This window comes from Notamacropus eugenii, chromosome 1 (assembly GCF_028372415.1).
Source record: "Notamacropus eugenii isolate mMacEug1 chromosome 1, mMacEug1.pri_v2, whole genome shotgun sequence".
Taxonomy (NCBI): domain Eukaryota; kingdom Metazoa; phylum Chordata; class Mammalia; order Diprotodontia; family Macropodidae; genus Notamacropus; species Notamacropus eugenii.
In genome coordinates, this window is record NC_092872.1 from 4,858,969 (window position 1) to 4,879,361 (window position 20,393).

A 20,393-nucleotide genomic window follows, 5' to 3' on the forward strand; every position below is an offset into this window, starting at 1 on the left:
TCCAGTAGGCTTTCTGGGGGACAGAGAGTATCAGGCAGAGATCATATACTTTTATTAAACTGTCATGATGGAAGAGGAACAGTCTAGTCTTAAGGGGCAGGGGAGGGGAAGTTCCAAGGTATGTGCCCTGAGGTCAGGTGGGTCATTCCCCTTAAGGAGAGAATAGCCAAAGACTGACCCCTAAACCCTGGGGTCTGGTTCCTATCCTTTCCACCACCATGCTCCCCGCAAGATCCTGGTGAATATGAGTTAGCATCATTTTGAATTACTTCCATCTTTTATTTTATTATCTCTTGCCAATCCCTTAGACTATGTCTCCAGACAGGACCTACGTCCTTTCCTCTTCTGTCTGCCCCAAATGTGAGGCCCCTCAGAGCAAGGTCTGATTTTGTTCTTCTACCATTCCTTCCTTCCCCTAAATTGTGATCTCTGCCTCTGTCTCTCCCAGATAACGAGCTCCTCTGAGACAAGCCAGGCTTAGTATCCCTCCATCCCCCGGATGTGACTAAGGAGAGAGTATTCAATCAAGCAAAGGGGGCAAAGAGAGGAATGTTTGTTTTCATTGTATTTGAGCCATAAGGTATATATGGGGGTATCTAGACCTAGGGATGGAGGGATGGAGGGGATGTATAGGTTACTTTCCCAGTCTATGGACTTCCTGTGTGACACTAAGCGGGGGTGACCCCTGAGAACAAGATCATATATTTCCCTAGTACTCACTGTGTCCATTTGGCAGCAGAACTGAAAAGTGGATAACTTTTAGAACTTGAATAGTGTCTCTTGAAATGGAAAGTCTCTCATGTGCCAGGGGAGAACAATGGTTCTCATTTCATCCCCTGATTGGCTTTAATGCTAAGTCAGTGCATTGTGCCCAGATGCAGTCCTCCTTCATCCCCTTATGAAAACTCCATCTCATTCCCTTCTTTTTTCCTTCCCCTTTCCTTCTGCCTTTTCATCTCTTGTAAGAGATGTTCCCTTGAGCTCCCTTGAATTGATTTTTAAGTGATACTCTCTCATATAATTGCCACTGAAATGCCATGTGGTTATTGTAATGGATTTTGAAACATGACAAGTCCCACTCGATGACCATCATTGAGATTCAAAGATTATTGGAATGTGACTTAGGGACAGGTCAGGTTCATCCTCACATATTATCTGAACTAATCAGTCAACTTGTCTCCCAAGTACCTGTCCTATGGGAGGCTACCTATGAAAAAGATAGGAAAGAGAAAGAGACAGTCCCTCCCTCCCACCCCTCAGTGATTACACAGACCTTAAAGCTAGAAGACACCTCATCCGTCATCTAGTCCAAGGCCCTTGTTTTATAGTTGAGGAAACTAAGGCCTACAGAACTGAAGTCACAGAAGTATCAATCCAGTTCATCAAAAAACTCTTATTAAACACCTACTATATGCTAGGCACTGAGGATAAAGTGATAAAAAAATTAAACAGTCCCCACCATCAAAGAGCTCTTCTGTAGAGGGAGACAAGATAAACACACTTAAATACATTCAGAATAAATAAAAGATGATTTCAAGAAGGGAGCCACGAGCAGCCACAGGGCTCCGGAGGCAATGTTCGGGCTGCATTTTAAAGGAAACTAGGTATTATGAAGGGCAGCTAGGTGGCGCCAAAGTGCACAGAGCACCAAGGATGGGGTCAGGAGGGCTCATCTTCCTGAGTTCAAATCCACTCATATACTTACTAGCTGTGCGACCCTGGGCAAGTCACTTAACCCTGTTTGTCTGAAGAAGGAAGCAGCAAACCGTTCTAGTGTCTCTGTCAAGAAAATCCCAAACGGGGTCACGAATAGTCTGACACAACTGAACAGCTGAACAACAACAGCAAAAGGCATTCCAAAAGATGAAGATGAGGAGGGAAGTAAGTCCCATGCATGGGGACAGTCATGGAGGGGGACCATTGAATGTCACCCAGGAAGAACAGAAATCCACAGCCACAGCTTCTAGCTTCAGAAACGCAGCTCTTTGCATTACACAGTCTCCGAGCTCGAAGTCTAACTAGGAAGAAAACTCACTCATGCGGATCATTAGAGAAGAAGATAGGGTTCTGTGCATGTATCCAAGGGCTAGACTATGTGGATCTGAAGACTAGGTCCTAGAGAAGACCAGAGAAGGAGATATATGAGGGCTGGAATAGTCAGGGAAAGATTTGGAGAGGCAGAGACAGGATTGAGTGGTAGCTTGAACCAAGGTCCAAAGACAAGCCCGAGTCACAGGATCATAGACTTAGAGCTACAGGGGGGCCTTGGGGTCATGTAGTTCAAACCTCTCATTTTACAGATGAGGAAACTGAGGCTTACAGAAGTAAATTAACTTGCCTAAGGTCAAATAATTAGTAAGTGAAGAGCAGGATTCGAGCTAAGGTGCTAAGATTCTAAATTCAGCAATCTTTCCATGGGATCAAAAGACAAGACAGTTTTGTGTTTAGGAAAAGCTGATCCCCTCCTCCAACTAACAGCCATTTTCATCTTCCCGCCCTCCAATAACCACTCAGTGACCTTGATTTTTCCCAGAATGTCTCCCTCTGATTGACATCATCTTCACATAAAGCTAGTGAAGACACAGCCAGGTCTGCACTGAGGACCCTAAATCTGTTTGCAATTGCTATCCATACAACCATGGTGAGTTATTAATTAGCATTTCCATGTGTGGCTGCCAGGGACCCAACCCAACTCCTTTGCCAAAGGAGAAGGCCATTGTGAATACGGACAGTAAGAGAAAAAAATGTAAGGGAGATATGGTGGTGTCAGTTAATGGAAGAGCATTGAACTTGTAGGCAGGAGATAGGGGTTTGAGGCTGGGCTCAAACGCTAGCTGTGTAACTTTCAAAAGTCACTTTCCTATGAGCTTTAGTTCACTCATCTTGTAAAATGGAAGTATTGATGCAACTTCCTCATAGGATTATTGTACTTTGTAAGACTTGAAGACCTATTGAAGTGGTAATTATGTCTTTACAGATGGGGACATTGAGGCACAGAGAAGAGACTTGCCAATAATTGCCAAAAGACACTAGTGAGGAGAGCAGAGTCAGGAAATGAAGGCTAGTCATGAATGCCAGTGCTGTGGAAGATCTAGGCATCCATCTAGGATGTAGAGCAGGGAGTGAGTGGGAGGCAGGAGGAGGGGATGGGGTGTTGCTTGACAGCTTCTCCTAGAAGATTCAGGTTCAGCTGACTCTTCCCCATTCCTCTCAATAACAGACTACCAGACCATTTTCAGGATAGGTCAGATTATATAGCTCAGATCCATGCTATTCCTTTCTCCAAGCAAGAATCTGGTTTTGGGAATAAGAGGGAGGGTTTTCTTATTCTAGTCCTGCAAAAGAAAGATTTCTGGCCTGGAACAATTAAAACGGCTTCTTTCCATTATGCCTTCCATTCCTCTTCCCCTTCAAAAAAGTCCTGAACTCTGTGTTGGCAGCTACAACGTCCTTTTGTCCATTTCCCACCTGCCTTGCCTTGTCTTATTTAGTCCAAAGAAAGAAGGAGACCTTGGCACCCATGGATGGTACTGGACAGAAGTGCCTTTGAACTCATGCATCATTTCCAGGGCCTGGACCACCCTGTTTCTAACAACCTCTGCCCTTCAAAAAGAAATAGCCCTTTGACTATAGATGGTCTCCTTTGTGATGTTGGAGTCCCCCAGAGCCTACAGGAACATCATTTGTGTTTGTCAAGAAAGCATTTTCCCTAAAAATACTTGAGCACATGAAATGTCTTTTACCTGAATGTACCCAGACATGCGACCACTACCTTCCTCCCTGCTGGAATGCATTGTCTGTGAGGGAGGGATAATTGCATTTTTATTTTAGTATCCCGAATGCATTGCATGTTTCCTAAATGCTTCTTGGATTTAATTGAATTTCATTACACATTTATATTACTAAAAAATACACACAGAGATGTATGACCATATACTCCAAAACATAATTTGCACACACACACACACACACACACACACACACACACACACACATACACACACTCCAAGGCAGTCATCTACATATATATGCATAAAATGCTTGGGTTATTTCTGTTTATCTTCAGTTATACCTACACATAAACCTAAAACTTAGGGAAACTTGGAGTAAGATGGGAGTAAGGTCTGTCCCCTATCTGAAAAAGTAAAATCTCAAGAGAATAACATCAGTAAGTTACAGGATATTGGGACAGAAAGAAAGGGTCCCTCCAGGAGCTGGGAATGATGTCATGCTAGAGAAGGGGAGGATAAGAACAGTATGGAGACACTAAGCGTCTTCACACGTAGTAGTGGAAATGTTGGCAGTAGGTAAACCAACCTTCCCTTAACCACCTTGTCCCAGCTCCTTCCCATGCCCTTGCTACCACTGTCATAACCTCCCCCCAGAGGAGCCCTTATAGAGTCATGTAGGATATGATAGAATCATAGAAGCCCATGAAGTCTCTCAAGCTCTGTCTCTTCTCACCCTTGCTCCAATTTTGACTCCTTCCCTGTACAACCTTGAGGCTGTTAATCCATCGTTTTCAAACTGCCCTGTCTTCCATCCTTGAATTTCTTACCCCCTTGATCTTCTACTTTGCTAATGCCCTAAACCTTGGCTTCCCCCACCAGCTACCACACACTAAGGAAATCACAAGACTGTGCTGTCTGGGTCCACTATGAATTTGTGCTCTTTTTAACTGATCATACCACTGCTGAGCAAGCCTTTTACTCATCTATGATGGCCTTTTCTAACATTTCTCCTCATTGAAGGAGGAATGAATGTACTTCAAAATTCCTCTCTATTCACCCCATCCCCTTCTCTAAACTTCTATCATCTTAGGTAAGTCACTTAACCTCTCTGGGTCTCAGTTTCCTTATCTGTAAAGTGAAGACATTGATCCCTTCCAGAGATCTCTGATACATCCCTTCTATCTTTAAACTTATGATTTTATGAATAGATGACCTCACTTTCTACTCTTCTCAGGAGATGGAGGCCATCTATTGGGAGTTTCCTTTTATCACCTCCTCCACAGCTCAAAATTCTCCTTGTCCTCACATTTCCTCTTACCCTCCCCCCAAAGTCTCAGCAGATGAGCTGGTCCTTCGCCTTGCCAAGGCTAGACCTTTCTCTCACATCCTCAATCGCATCCTTTCCTGAAATCTTCCTCCTTTGGACATTTTCTTTCCCTCTCATCTTTCCACTTTATCTTTCCTCTCTGCTTACAAATATACTCAGAACTCATCATGAATTTTAAAAAAAAGATAGAGTCCTTCCTTTGACCTTGTCATCCCCCTAAGTTCTCCTCCTCTCTTTCCTCCCATTCACCTTTGTTTTTTCACCAACCACTCACTCTGGCACCCTGGGTAATCTGACTATGACCTCCCCCATCTCTGTGCCTATGCAAAGACCTCTGGCCGACGCCCACCCCCAGGCAGGCTGCCTTCATCCCCCAGGTCCTAGTTGTCTCCTCTGTAAAGGGTTGGGCTATGTGATCACTCTGGCCCCTTCCACCTCAGAACTGTCTGTTCTGGTCTCTGTTCCACACTGTTCTTCAGCCAATACTCACAGTACTGAGCTCCCTCTGCAGTTTCAAAAGCTGAATAACATGCCCGGCTTGAAAAGGGACAAGCTTGTGGATCTGGGCCTTGAAATCTGTGAACTCAAGGTATGTCAGGCTCCATGGGGAGCACTATGCCCCTTCCACATCAGAGATAGGGAGTGAGTCTTTTCCTTCTCGACGCACATGCACATGCAGGTCACCTGGGAGGTGAAAGAGGAAGGAGGCCAGAGCCCATGTTTAGACCTTGATACTATATCCAAGACCCCAGGGCCCTAGCAACAAAAAGATCCATAGGGCAGCACACACGTGTATATGTGTATGTTCATGTGTATGTGACATGCACGCACACACACACACACACTCACACACACACTTCAGCTGAAAAATTAGAGATAGCCTCTGGCCCCTGCCCTCAAGGAGTTTACATGTAAGGGAATAAGACACAAACCAATTAAGTGTAATATACAATTTTATAGGATAAGTACACGAGAAAGGACAAAGTATCTGCGAGATTTTAGTTTGTTCTTGGGCCCATGTCTTCCTTCCCAGCTAAAAGCAGGAGCTTTCCTGTTTCCCCTTCAGGCCAGGGGCTCACTTGAGGACAGGGCTGTGTTTTTATCTTACTCTGTTTCATGTACAGTAAGTAGGTAAAGGCCAACCGTGATGCTGCCTCCACTGAGGGTGAAGTAGGTTGTTTGCCGCCCTCACTTCCCTCACGGAGACTGGTGTTCCTTGGCCCTTACAAAGATTTCCCTTGTAGAGTTCTTTCTCCAGCCTTTGGAAATAGAAGACAAAATAACTGGGAAAAGATCACAATATTCAGAAATCAAAAGGCCTAGCTTTCAGTTCAGCCTCTGACACTCACTAGTTGTGGGTCTTTGAACCAGTCACAAGTAAGCCTTGGTTTCCTCATCTGTGAAATGGGGATAATAACCCTTTATCCCACCTACCTACCACACAGGAATGTGCTGAAGAATGTGTTTTGTAAATACTTAGGCATCATAAAAATGTCAGACCTCATGGAGTTTTCTTCTTATTCTTATGGGACTGGATGGATACTGAGGCAAGAGGATGGTTTTCCAAGGTGGGTAAACAAATGTATCCCCAGGCCTTCCACTTAATAAACCCTCCTCCGTCCCGTGGCACCCCAGCCACAGGTCCCAGCTGATGCCAGCCCAGCCTGAGCCTTATTGACAAACCAGTTAGCTTGGAAAGAGAAATGGGCCTTGGTGCCGCCTCCGACGCCTCCTGGATCAATAGTCAGAGCTGGGGCCGAGCAGCTGGCGGCCGGGTGGATCCGAGGAGAGGGTTGCCCAGGCTAATCAGAGCTCTGGGATCAGCTGCCTCGGCAGTTGTTACAGGAACCGCTCCGGTGATTTTCAGAGTTTGCTAAAGATTTATATTCTTTCCACTGGGACGGGACAGGGACGGGGACAGAGCTATCTCCACATGTCAGTAAGATGATGATGTTTTTATTGTGATGTGTTTCCCATAATTAGTGTATCTCATGTGCACATGCAAGTGTTCATGTTCACACAAATGTACGTGTGCTCATAATATGTTGACATCTCTCTCAGAGGTCAATGCTTGTTCAGATGATTAGGCTGTGATTACAAGTGAGAGAGAATGGCCTCCCCCACAATGACCAAGGACAAAGAGCCGTGGGCAGGCCCTTGGGAGACCCTACCACTGACTTAAGACCTTGTTTGGAAAAGCCACTCAGTCTCAGACCTCAATTTCCACTTTGGAAAATGAACCTAGTAATATCTGTCCCACCTGCCTCACAAGACAGGATGTAAGGATCCAATGACAAATAGATGAGAAGTCCTTGAAGGCAGGCAAATGCTTTACATGGTATCTAGCTTAGGTTATAGACCTAAAGCTGGAAAGAATCACTAAGATTCTGCCATTGTCCAGTCCTTTCAGTCATGTCTGACTCTTCATGACCCTATTTGGGGTTTTCTTGGCAAAGATACTGGAGGTTTGTCCTTTCCTTCTTCATCTGTAATACAGACAAGGAAACTGAGGCAAACAGGGTTAAGTGATTTGTCCAGGGTCAGTCTAGGAAGTGCCTGAGGCCAGATTTGAACTCAGAAAGATGAATCTTCCTGAGTCCAGGCCCATCTACTACACTACCTAGCTGCCCCACCAAGATTATGAAATCCCAGTTCCCTCATTTTGCAGATGGGTTAAGCAAAGCCCTGGGAATGAAAAGGTCCTATCTAAGGTCACAAGTGAATCAGTGACCAAATTGGAACCAGAACTCAAGCCTCCTGATTCCCACACATAATCCCAGTGATAATAACAGATATTTTCAGAGTACATTTAAGTTTGCAAAGTGCTTGTTAGGTGTTATCTTATCTGAACCTCACAACATCCCTGTAAGGTAGATGACATAGGAAACACATTCAGAGGGGTTGTGACTTGCTCAAGGTCACACAGCTAATTAGCTCAGGGGTGAGTTTCAAAACTAGACTTCCTAACTCCAGACTGAGCACCTCAGTCCACTCCACCATTCAGCACAAGGAAGGATGTGACAAGGACCGTTGGCATCCCAAGATGGCACCATGGGCCTCAGCTCAGTGAAGTGTCCTCTAGATGTATAGGACTATGCTGGTGGCACTGAGTTTAGGGAAGATACTTTCCCATGAAGATCACCCACTCACCTTTTAGCATAGAATTTAGAGCCAGAAAGAAGCTTAGTGCTCATCTCCTTTTGCACAGGAGGAAACCCTGGCCCAGAGAAGGGGGATGATTTGCCCAAGGTCACAGAATTAGTGAATACTGAAATCAGGATTTGAACCCCAGGTCCTCTGGCAAAATAATCCTGTGCTCTTTCCACTACCCCCATTACTGAAATCAGGGTCACTCACTCCCTTTGCTGGAGTTTCAGGGTGATCCACCCAGCCAGGACTGGGCTCCTCCTAACAGTGATGGGCCTCTGGAAGGAACAAGCAGAGTCATAGGCCATAGGATCATAAATGTAGAGCTGGAGGAGACCCCAGAGGTCATCTTTATAGGTTGGGTCCCGGAGAGGTTAAGTCATTCAGGTAGTAAGTAACAGGGGTGAGATATGAACCCAGATCCTCCAACTAAAAGCCCTATGACCATCTCACATGCCACAAGGCCTCCCTTAAGGACAAAGCAGCTTGAACCTCACCCATCAGGGTGGATAACATTCCATCAATTAGGGTTTTCAGTTTAGTTCTCCACAGTCATTCTTTATTGAACTTCCTATGTTCCCTGTTCTCAGCCTCAGGCCTGGCTGTGCTGTGTGGGGAGCTGTGAGGAAGATCTGGACTCCTGCAGTCTCGGGAGAACTAGGGGGCTATCATCAAAGCACTCCTAGTCTGGGAAACCCAGGAGAGTTGGCACCTCTCAGAGACCATCTACCAAGTTGTCTGTGCACACCAGCAAAATCGTAGATCCTTGAAGTACTGGGAGCCTGGAGAGACCTTGGAGGTCATCTAGCCTGCCCGCTTTGCTTCATAAATAGGGAGGCTCAGGCCTTATTAGGTGAAATAATTGGCCTAAGGCCATATGTAGTAGTAAGTAGCAGAGGTGAGATTTGAACCCAGTGACTCTATATGATCCAAGGTGGAATATGATAGGGGTAAAGAAAAGATCCAGTCAAAGTACTCTAAAAACATTTAAGAAGGGAAAGGGGAAATACTTCAACTAGGAATATCATAGAAGGCTTCATAGAGGAGGAAAGGGAATGTTAAAGCCTGGTTGAGGTAGGCCTTGAATGGTAAGCTAAGGAGTTTGTATTTTATCCTTAATAGGGAGCCAGTGAAGATTTTTCAGAAGAGCTACAACACAGAACTTTCATAAAGGGCCTATGTCTGTCCTCAAGTCCACAGTAGAATCCTGGTTAGTAACCATCATCTAGTCCCTCCCAGGATCCCCTAGAATAGAGAAAGCCAGTCAGCCAACCCAGCCCCATGACCCTGTGCTGGCCAGCAGCCACATATACAGGATTGAGAGGACAGCTATCTCCATAAACAGAATGCCTGGGGCTAACCAAGAGACAGTTGGAACAGTCATATCCAGGATTACAACAGTGCTTGGCACAGCCCACCCACCCTTCTCAAAGAGAGGGCAGTATGCGGTACTACAGACTAGCCTGGCCCAGGCTCTCAGAGAGGACACAAGCTGGGGGGATAAGGGCATGCTGAGCACCAGTCTGGAAACTCCTTCTGTAGCTGCCCATGGCTCCCAGCCAGAGCAGTTCAGGAATCCTAACATGGCCCCAGGCAAACAGAATCAGGAACCAAAGGGCTGGCCTAGCCAGGAAGCATTTGGAGCAGATTGTAGGATTTAAAGCAGGGACGGATCTGTTATGAAAAATCATCTGTTCCAACCCTATATTTTAAAACAGAAGACTGAGCCCAGAGAAGGGAAGGATCTTGGCCAGGATCACACAGGAAGCAATTAGAAGAAGCTAGATTCAAACCCAGGTCGTCTGATTGCTAAAGTAGCCCTAGCTCTCAGAAGACTGAAGGAGACGTGTCTTCTATAAACTCTATTCTCTGTCCATTTACATTGGAAGTCAGAATGTGTAGATTAAGGACAGAGGAATGAGTGCCAAAAAAGGTGTGTGTCCACACCATCACCACCATGCCCCCAAACCCAGAACTAGGCCCAGGAGTTAGCCCCCTCCGATGCTTGCACCACAGCGACCTCTGGTGGTGTGTCAGGCAAGCTGGCCAACCACCTAGGCTAGAAGAGTCACAAAGAAAAGCAGAGACCCTGCTGTGGCCAGGCTTAGAACCAGAGACTCTGTAAATGAGCTGAGCCGGAATCTCTACGGGTTCTTCACATATGGTCCTTTTTCCGTAGCCACTTCTCAGAGCAGGAACAGACATCAGAGATCATCTGGTCCAATTTGTACCTGGACAGGATGTGGTTTACAGCATCCGCACAGGTGACCACCCAACCTTCCACGTGGAGACCTCCGATGATGGGCAAAAGGCTGCTTCCCAAGAACTCCCTTTCACTTCATTCTGGAACAGCCTTAGTTGGGAAGGAAAGTTTTCCTTACACTAAATAGAAATCTGTTTCTCTGTGACTTCCTCCCACTGCACTTTACAAAAAGAGAAAGACTTAGAAACAGGCAACACTGGAATTAATGTCAGGAGATCTGGGTTCGAGTTCTGGTTTTGCCACTTAGCAGCTGTGACCTTGGTCAAGTGCCTTCCTTTCTCTGGACCTTGGTTTCACCTTTGTAAAAGAAAGTTAAACTAAATAATTTCGAAGGTCCCTTCCAGCTCTAAGGATAGAAGGAAAGGAGGGAGGGAGGGAGGTAGTCTGGCAGACAAGCAAATGAATGACAAAGAAGAGAAAAAAGGACTTTCCTTCCCTTCCCACCCTGCCCCCACCCCAGAGGGTTGGGTCTTGAGTCTCTTGAAGCCCTAGGTGCCCTCACCAGATTCAATAGGAGATTTCTGCTGCAGTGGCCATAATCCTTCTTGTCTCACGTGGGGCCCCATTCTCCTTCCCTGCCCCTAGAACGCTGCGGGGTCTCCTGCTTGCATTTTTCTAAACTCTGCTTTCCCAATCCGTCCAGTCAGTGGCTTTCAGCTACAAGTTGAATAGACAGATCAAGCTGGATTTGCTAGGGCAAGGAGGCCTGGAGGGGAAAGAGGTCTGAGTGGAATGAGAAAGGAGATAGGAGCAGTAAATAACCAGCCCCCCTCCCCCCTTCCCTAGGCAGCCCATCAAAAGCCCAGACACTCAGCCCTCCCTCAGCTCCAGGGAGTTGAGAATCCCGGGTCTCCCATTGGCCTGTTCTGACCTCTGCATTCATTCCCATTCCCTTTTCTTCTCCATCTCCACTTCTGGGTTATTTAGTCTTCAAGTGTTAGCAGTCGCTTTCTCTTTCTTTTTTCATTATCTCCTCTCCCTGAGGGGTGAGGTCAGAGCTCACTGAGCACATTAACATGCTCCCAAGGGCCTGCTGTCTTCCAGCTGATCCCTGTACCCTAGCCGACTGGCCCTCACAGGCCCTCCTCCAAGACTCCCCTCAGCCCAGGCTGGTCATGGGACCAAAAGACCCTGTGTTCTCCTTTGTCTCTTCCCCAGGGAGCCAAAAAGGGCGGGCAAAAGGTTAGGGCCCCTAGTGGGGAGGGGGCACAAAGGCTGTGCCAAGAGTAGTTGAACCAAAACAGGGAAGGAGGGAAGGAAGGAAGGAAGGAAGGAAGGAAGGAAGGAAGGAAGGAAGGAAGGAAGGAAGGAAGGAAGGAAGGAAGGAAGGAAGGAAAAGAAGGAGTAATGGCTAAATTGTTGGCTTTCAAGAACTGCCCAGAGAAGGAATGACTGGGAAAAAACAGACAGAGTCTAGAGCAGTGCCCCATTTTGAAAAACAGAGAAGCAAACTGGGGAAGGTTGATGAATGGGATGATTTGCCTTGATCTGGCTGGTCTACACACACACTCACACACACACACACTCATACACACACACTCACACACACACACTCATACGCACATACACAGTCACACACACTCACACACACACACACACACTCATATACACACACACACACACACTCATACACACACACTCACACACACACACTCATACACACACACTCACACACACACTCATACACACATACACAGTCACACACAGTCACACACACACACACACACTCATATACACACACACACACTCATACACACACGCTCATACACACACACTCACACACACACTCATACACACATACACAGTCACACACAGTCACACACACACACACTCATATACACACACACACACTCATACACACACACACACTCATACACACATACACAGTCACACACAGTCACACACACACACACTCATATACACACACACACACTCATACACACACACTCATACACACACACTCACACACACACACTCATACACACATACACAGTCACACACAGTCACACACACACACACACACCTGCTCAGAACAAATGTGCCACCAAAAAATATATATGTATATGTTTTCATCAGAAGGCCTGGATTTGAATTTCAGTTCTGCTATTTCCTGCCTATATGACCTTGGGCAAGTCTCTTTCTTTCCCTGGACCTCCATTTCTCCATATGGTAAAAGGAGATTGTATTAGATGATCTCTAAATCCTATAATAGTCATAGCAGGGCCAGATTCCTCTCTCTACACTCTCTGCTGCCCTTCCCAGTCCCCCAGATCCAGGCATCCATCCTTTGTACACATACATCTCCAACCAGCCCCTGTGAACTTGGCAGTTTCTGCACGTAGAGAGCCTGGGGATGGACTGATTGATCTGTAACACTTAAAAAAATAATAATGGCTTGATCGTTACCGAGGATTAAAAGTAATCCTTTGGCCACAGCTATTGTGGGAACGTTATTCACGATTCAGTGAGTTGGCAGGGGACACCCTAACCCCCCGAAGGCACTCCTTTCTTGAGAGCCAACTGCAAAGCAGGAACAGAGGGACAAATTCCAGATTTATGGTAGGAGTCGCCTAGAACCACCCTGTCCTTGGCCCATACTGGAACTACTGAGGTTCTGGAGTCCATCCCTCTGTTCCAAGTCATCTTTCACACACATACAGAAAGAGAGAGAGAGGGAGGGAGGGAGAGAGAAATAAGATCACATCTAAATCTTGAGCTTTCTAAGACAGTGTGGATGCAAAGCTATTTCAAGAGTTCATCTGAACGAACCATGTTCCTACAGGTCAGCATGAGCCTTCCTTTTACACAACAGGGCTTTGCACACCATAGGTATTGGATAGATGCTTGTTGAATTGAGCTGAATTCCTGAGTCTCTGGTTCTGAGCACCTCTAATGCAAAACAATTCAGAGTGTCTATTATTGCTTGTGCCAAATATTTAAACCCAAATAGCCTTTCCTAGCATTTTTAGGTCTTTTATCTCCCTTTTACTCCCTTCTCTCAAGAATCCAGGAAGGGCAGATTCAAGATACCAGGCTAAACCAAAGATGATGAGAAGGGAATACAGGGAAGGAAGGAAGGAAGGAAGGAAGGAAGGAAGGAAGGAAGGAAGGAAGGAAGGAAGGAAGGAAGGAAGGAAGGAAGGAAGGAAGGAAGGAAGGAAGGAAGGAAGGAAGGAAGGAAAGGAAGGAAGGAAGGAAGGGAGGGAGGGAGGGAGCAGGACATGCATTCAGGTCCAAGGTATCCCTGAGCTTGGTGTTATCCTGTTTGGCAATGATCTGTGACTCTCCTCCCTCCCCAGATCCAAAGCCAGAAACATTGAATGAGCCCCTGCTCTGGGCAAAGCCCTGTGCTGAACACAGCAGGGAAACAGAAAGATGAGAGATTGCCCTCCAGAAGTTTATAGTCTAATGTGGGAATGAGATTATTAACCCAGATGACTGCAATACACAGTATCATATCACAAGTGTGTTAGAGAGGCACAATGTTTATGAAGACTGACGTGGTCACGGTGGGCCAGGGCAGATCAAGAGAGGCTTCCTTGAAGAAGCAGCATGTTTGTTGTACTTTAAAATGATAGGGAGGAATTCAGTAGGCAAAGAAGCGGAAGGGAAATATTTCAAATACTTCAAAAAATATTTCAAGCAAGTGATCACTCAATAAATTTGTATTAAGTGCCTACTATGTGCTAAGACCTAAGATACAAAAAGAGGCAAAAGACCGTCCCTTCCTCAAGGAGCTCACAGTGTAATCAAGAAAAGCACCATGCAAACGACCTATGCAAAACAAAATATAGCGGGTAAATAGAAAATTCGGAGTCTGGGAGAGTTGTTCAGTTTGTCTGGATAAGGGAAGGAACAGATAGGTAGTGTGGCACAAGATTACGGAGGGCCTTGAATTCTGGGAAAAGGAACTTGACCTTTATTTGGGAAGCCATAGGGAATAATTACCAGAAGAATTCTGAACAACCATGACATAATGATATATGTATTTGTAAGAAAGATCCTAGCAGTATACAAGATGAATTGGAATAGGGAGAGGAAGAGGGTAGAATGGGGAGGGAGGAGAGGCAGGAAATCCTACCGGGAGGCTAGGAGGGTAGTCCAGGCAGTAGCAACAAGGGTCTGAACTCTAGCATGATATGGTGTGAACAGAAAACGAGAGATGCACACAAAGGGTGTTTTGCAGATGAAATCAATAGGCCCTAAGAAATAATTGGGTAAGAGTAGATGTGAAGGGAAAGTCGAAGGTAATCCCAAGGATATAAGCATGGAAGTCTGGGTTAATGATGGCGCCACAGACAAAAAGAGTGAAGTAAAAAGGAGCTAATATATTCTTGGAGAAAATAGAAGGAGCTTAGCTGTAGACAGTAATGGCAGATAGGAATGAAGGAATCAACCCTGAGTTTCTTGCCAATCTCCCAGTCATTGCTAACTCTCAGCTCTATGGTCAGTGCCTCTGACTTCCTGTTGAAATGGAACCAACAGGTCTGTAGCAAGTGATTTCAGTGGTCAATGGACAGTGTAAACTGATCCAAAGGCACAGGATTGGTTCTTGTATGGGCCAGTTTTGCCGTTATCCCGAACACCACCCCCCATCTAAATACCCCTTCTCTGCGTGGGTGGCAGGCCAGTCTACTGAGAATCTCTAATCCCCATCCCTGAGTGGGTCTGAAGGGAGCTTTGTCTCTGGCTTTTAGCTCTGGATCTGCTCTCTGGATTTAATTGACTGACTAACACAAAATTGATCCATACCAAAAGTTTCTGGGCTCCTGCCACAACTGCCTCCTCTTTTCATTAGACAATCAATAACCCTCATATCTTTTTTATTTTTCCTACCACAATGCCCAGAGCCACTCCCATGTGAGGAGACTATATCCAGGAGGATCTACTGCCCTCTTAAGATAAAAGAACTCACATCCCAAGGCAAGGTCCATCACTCCAGTTCTTAGCTCTTCCCATGGACTCAGTACAGTATGGTACTAGCCAGATCATTATACTATCCTATACCTCAGTCCCCCCTATTTGTACAAATGAACTCTGGCTTTCTTTTCCACCCCAAATGCTTCAGCAGGAAAATTTTGGATGAAGAGGAGTAGACATCGATGTCTCTAAGAAGCAAAGAGAGGACCAGGCTAGACATCCACAGAAGGAGTTGTGCTAACTCTGGTCTAGGAGGCCAAGAGGCATGGATGTGGAGGAGGGGGTTGTACTGGAAGCCAGAAGTGGACCAGTTTGAATAGGATAAAGAGTGAGTGAAAATCAGATGTAGTACATCTAGCTGAAGCCAAAGTCTTTCAATACTAAACAGAAGCTTGTAGTCTCTCCTAAAGTAATAGGAAACCACTACAACTTCTTGAGCAGGAATCAAACCCTGTCCTTTAGAAATATCATTGTCAGCCTTGTGAAACACAGACTGGAGAAGGGAGCTACTGGAAACAGGGAGGCCAGCAGGGAAGCTACTATAATAGTTTATTATATTATATATAATAATATGATTATGATAGCAAAAGGTGATGAGAGAATGAAGTAGGATCAGAAGCACATGAGGGTCAAGAAGGGGACAGATGAGGGAGCTGGTACTGGACACTAGACTCAACCAGACAAGGAGACTCATCGGATATGTTCCAGGGGAGGGAGAGCAAAGCACAAATGAGATCATGTATTTCAAGTGCTCCGAACATTCTGAATCGCCTTCAAATGTGAGGTATGATCATAATGAGTGAGCCAGCCACCTGGGGATTTGTCACAAGAGACCTGAGCATTCTGAGTCATGAATTAGAAAAGATGAGTACTGAGAAAAAGCAAGGATTTAGTTAGCAGGTGCACATCAGGACTACATGGATGCCTCCTCTCTGCCTACCTTCCCAGCCTATCCACACTGTGGGTCTCAGTTTCCCCCATCTGTTTCTAAGACCTTTTCCTGTTCTAAAACTTATGATTCTGAATATTCTTCCCCCACACCTACATTCATTGGTTTGGTGAGCTGCCAGAATGTATTCCACCAATACAGACCGGCACCTTCTCTGCAGTCCTGGAGAGTGATCTGGGGCACTAAGAGGTTAACTGACTTATCCAGAGTCACGGAGCCATTTTTTCTCAGAAGTACTCGTTGAACCCAGGCCTTCCTGACTCCTGGACCAGCTTTTCATGCACTATGCTGTGTTGCCCTCTCCCCCAACCTCCTTATCCAAATTCCTTATCTTTGTTCATATTTTCCTTCTGCGTGTAATTCCCTCCCTGTCATCATCTCCCCATCAATCTCTTTGAATTGTACCCATCTTTCAAGGTCCAGATAAAATCCAAGATCCTCCTAACTACTCAGACCAGCAAGAATCTTCTCTAAGCATCTCCAGTTCTTATTGTCTGTAAAGACACATTTGGCAATTAATCACAAGCCCATAAGGCCTCAGGGCATCTCCCCTGTGGTCTTGAACTGCTATTTTAATCCTTTATTATTATTTAACCTTTAATCTATTCAGATCCTGCCTCCCCAGCCAGGCTGTGGGCCCCTGGGGACCAGTCCTTGGCTCAGGGCTCTACCCACATAGGGGATCAGTCAACGTTTGTGGAATTGCTTTGCGTTTGATTTGAGCACAGCTGGGAAAGTGACTCATAGACTTGAAGCGTCACAGCTAGTAGAGACTTTGAAGAGCATCAAGTCCAATATTCTTATTTTACATGTGAAGGGATATTGACTTGTCCAACATCTCGTACTAAGGAGTAAAGTTTGGGACGCCCCAAGCAGGAGTATGCTGATAAAGGTTTGGTAACTAGCCTTCTGGGAAAACCAAACAATTCTCAGTGCAGCACACTTTTACATTTAATCTGTTTTCTTAACATTTTCAACGTCACTCCATTAGAAATTTAGACAATCACAAAACATCGCACCCCCAATTTGCGGCATTTGCCATTTCCAAGATGTAAGTGCTCACTGAAAAACTTCCAGTCTGTTCGAGCTGGTCCCAGCACACCTCGGAACTCCAGTCTTCTGATTTCAATCTACTCCTCTTACCGCACGCTGAACATCATGACATCAGAGAGAGTTGAAACTCAACTCAACCCCCTCATTTTACAGTTGGGGAAACTGAGTTTCATAGCAGTTGCAGATACATAGTAAATAAGTACATATTTAATTTATCTCTTCACTTCCAGTTCAGTGATTTTTGCCCTCTAAAGGAAGGATTCTGCCTGAGTGTAGAGGCCAGAGAAGGAATAGTGTGTAGGAGCGTGCAGGAAAGCAATCACGAGAGATGTTGCTACCCCCAATGACTTAGTCACATGGAAGTAGGAGAATTAAGACACAGGACACTAAGGGTAAGACAGGTAAAGCAAAATGAAATGTAGATGATGAACCAGATTTCTTGGGTTTGGTTTTTGTTTTTTATATATAATAAGGGTTGGAGGGAGGGGCTTAGAGGAGGGTAGACATCCTCCCCCCAGGTCTGAGTATTTGGAGGGAAAGGGGACATCGAGGAAGGAGCAGAGAAAGATCAGGACGAGGAAGAGGCTTCACTCTGTGACCATGCTACCTACCTGTAATTTGCTGACCTGGACCACAAGGTTGCTCAGATAGAAGGAAAGTGGCTTCTTACCCTCTAAATGACAGCTGCGTGTGATGTTATATAGGGGAGGAGGAACAGATGAGAACTCAGGGTCAAGGCTGTGTTCGCCAGTCAACCACTCAACATTTATTTAGCTCTATTTTCTACAAAGCCCTGTGCTATGGACTAAAGGTGGAAAGGAATATATAAAGATGAATACGACACAGACTTTACTCTCAATTAGTGAGGCACCTTTTTTTTTTGCTGGGGGTTACAAGTAGATAAAAACATCAAACAATAAATTATGCTGTGAAGGAGAATTTAAGTGTAAAGGAGAGACCCAGGGCCAAGTGCTAGGAGAAATTTTTGGAGAGCTCAATCAATTTGGGATTGGGGGAAGGGGAGAGCATTGAAGACTTCATAGAGGGTGACACCTGGAGTGGGTGGAACCTTGAAGGAGGGGTAGATCTGACTCAGGAGAGTCAGAGATGGGGAGTGGAACTCCACTGGAGAATGTCTGGAGCAGCCTTGGAACTGTCATACATACTTGGGCCTAAGCTTCTGGAAGGTAGAGGAGTCCCAGGCCTAAGGCGTAGACAAGGGGATCACTGGGGGACCACTGGACAGTCAGGCTTAACTGTGGTCCAACAACCCATGGAGACTATTCTAGCCAACTTTATCTCAGAGTCAGATAGCCCCTTCTTACCTGGACACTCACACTTGCATAAATTCCCCATGAAGAACCTTGGGAGACAGATAAAGAAGAAGGAGGAGTGAGGATCCAGGAAGGGAAGGGGAGAAGGGACTGGGCCAGATTGCCACTCAGGCAAGGCTGAGCTGCTGAGGGTACAAGAGGCTGGGGTCAGAGGGTATGGAGCCTAATGAGGGATGCTGTTTAATATGACTTTTTAGAAATGCTTTTTACAAGTGCCCTCAGGATGTCAGGAGAGCTTGAGGGAGGCTCCAGCCCTCCCCCAACCCCTCGGCATGTGGGATGGCTCCCATGTACCATATGTACTCCATACCAGTACAATCTTCCAGATAGAGGAATATTACAGAATTCCATAGAGGACACAGTAGAGAGAGCAATGGGCCTGGAGTCAGAAAGGTCTGACTCAGATAGTGACTACCTGTATAACCCTGGGCAAGTCACTTAAACTTTGTCTACTTCATTTCATCATCGATAAAATGGGCATAATCATAGCACCTACCTTCCAGAGCTTTTGTGATGATAAAATGAGATCATATTCATAAAGCGGATGCTATCATGATGATAATCACCAGGGCACATCGTTCAACAGAGAAGGGCTTGTAGAGAGCGTTGTGGGTAGGGTGGTGCCTCTTCTCCTCATCTGTCTAACCTTTCCTTTGTCCTTTCACTCTCAGAGACTGGCTGATGCTGCAGAGAGATTCCAGAAGGCCCATCGGTGGCAAGACAGCATCAGGGTAAGCAAGAGCTTTGTCACCCACTTCTCTGGTCCCAAAACATTTTCAAAGAAATCTAGTTTATTTTTTTTTTCCCAAGGCCATGAATAACACTGAACTAAGGGATAAAAAAGTGTTGGCAAGTTAAGGCCTTTGTGGACACCAACATGAATGAATTTCTAGGGAGCACATGTTGGGTCTATGTGCAGATGAGTACTAGAAGGAGGTGTACAGTGGTTAATTGGTGCCCCTGGAGTGTTGTGGCCACTGGTGATTCCCAGAGCCAAGACAAGGCATGCATGCCTTGGGCAAGTACATATGGGGTTGTGATTTGTTGTTATTGTTTAGTCATTTCCATCTTGTCTGATCCCTTTTGGGGTTTTCTTGGCAAAGATGCTGGAGTGATTTGCCATTTCCTTCTCCAGCTCATTTTACAGATGAGGAAACTGAGGCAAAGAGAGTTAACTTGCCCAGGGTCACACAGCTAGTAAATGTCTGAGGCTGGATTTGAACTCAAGTCTCCCTGACTCCAGATCTAGTACTCTGTCCACTGCACCACCTATAACACATCTTCTATTATATCACACACTCCCTATTCCATATTGGATTACCAATGTACCAAGGGCAGCTAGGTGGTGCAGTGGATAGAGTACCAGTGCAGGAGTCAGGAGGACCTGAGTTCAAATCTCACCTCAGACATTTGACACTCACCAGCTGTGTGACCTTGAGCAAGTCACTTAACCCCAATTGCCTCATCCTGGGTCATCTCCAGTCATCCTGATGAATATCTGGTCACTGGATTCAGATAGCTCTGGAGGAGAAATGAGGTGGGTGACCTGCACAGCCCTTCCTCACTCAAAACAAAGTCACATGCAAATCATGTCATTATTTCTCTGTTGGCATGGTCTTCTTCAGCAATGAAGGACGAACACACACACACCAATTTACCCTCAGTCCTT

General features: G+C 45.7%; 1 protein-coding gene across 2 annotated transcripts in view; it reads left to right on the forward strand.

Moving 5' to 3' along the window:
* CACNA2D2 (calcium voltage-gated channel auxiliary subunit alpha2delta 2) overlaps nt 1-20,393 on the forward strand; it is a 430,484-nt gene that overhangs the window by 333,235 nt on the left and 76,856 nt on the right. The window contains exons 1-2 of one of the 2 annotated variants that reach the window (XM_072650523.1): nt 5,448-5,647; nt 19,396-19,455. In XM_072650523.1, the coding sequence (XP_072506624.1) occupies nt 5,588-5,647; nt 19,396-19,455 (120 nt within the window). In that variant the 5' untranslated portion in view covers nt 5,448-5,587. Of the gene's footprint in view, nt 1-5,447; nt 5,648-19,395; nt 19,456-20,393 lie in introns of those variants that run through there. The other variant, XM_072650522.1, reaches the window with a different exon arrangement.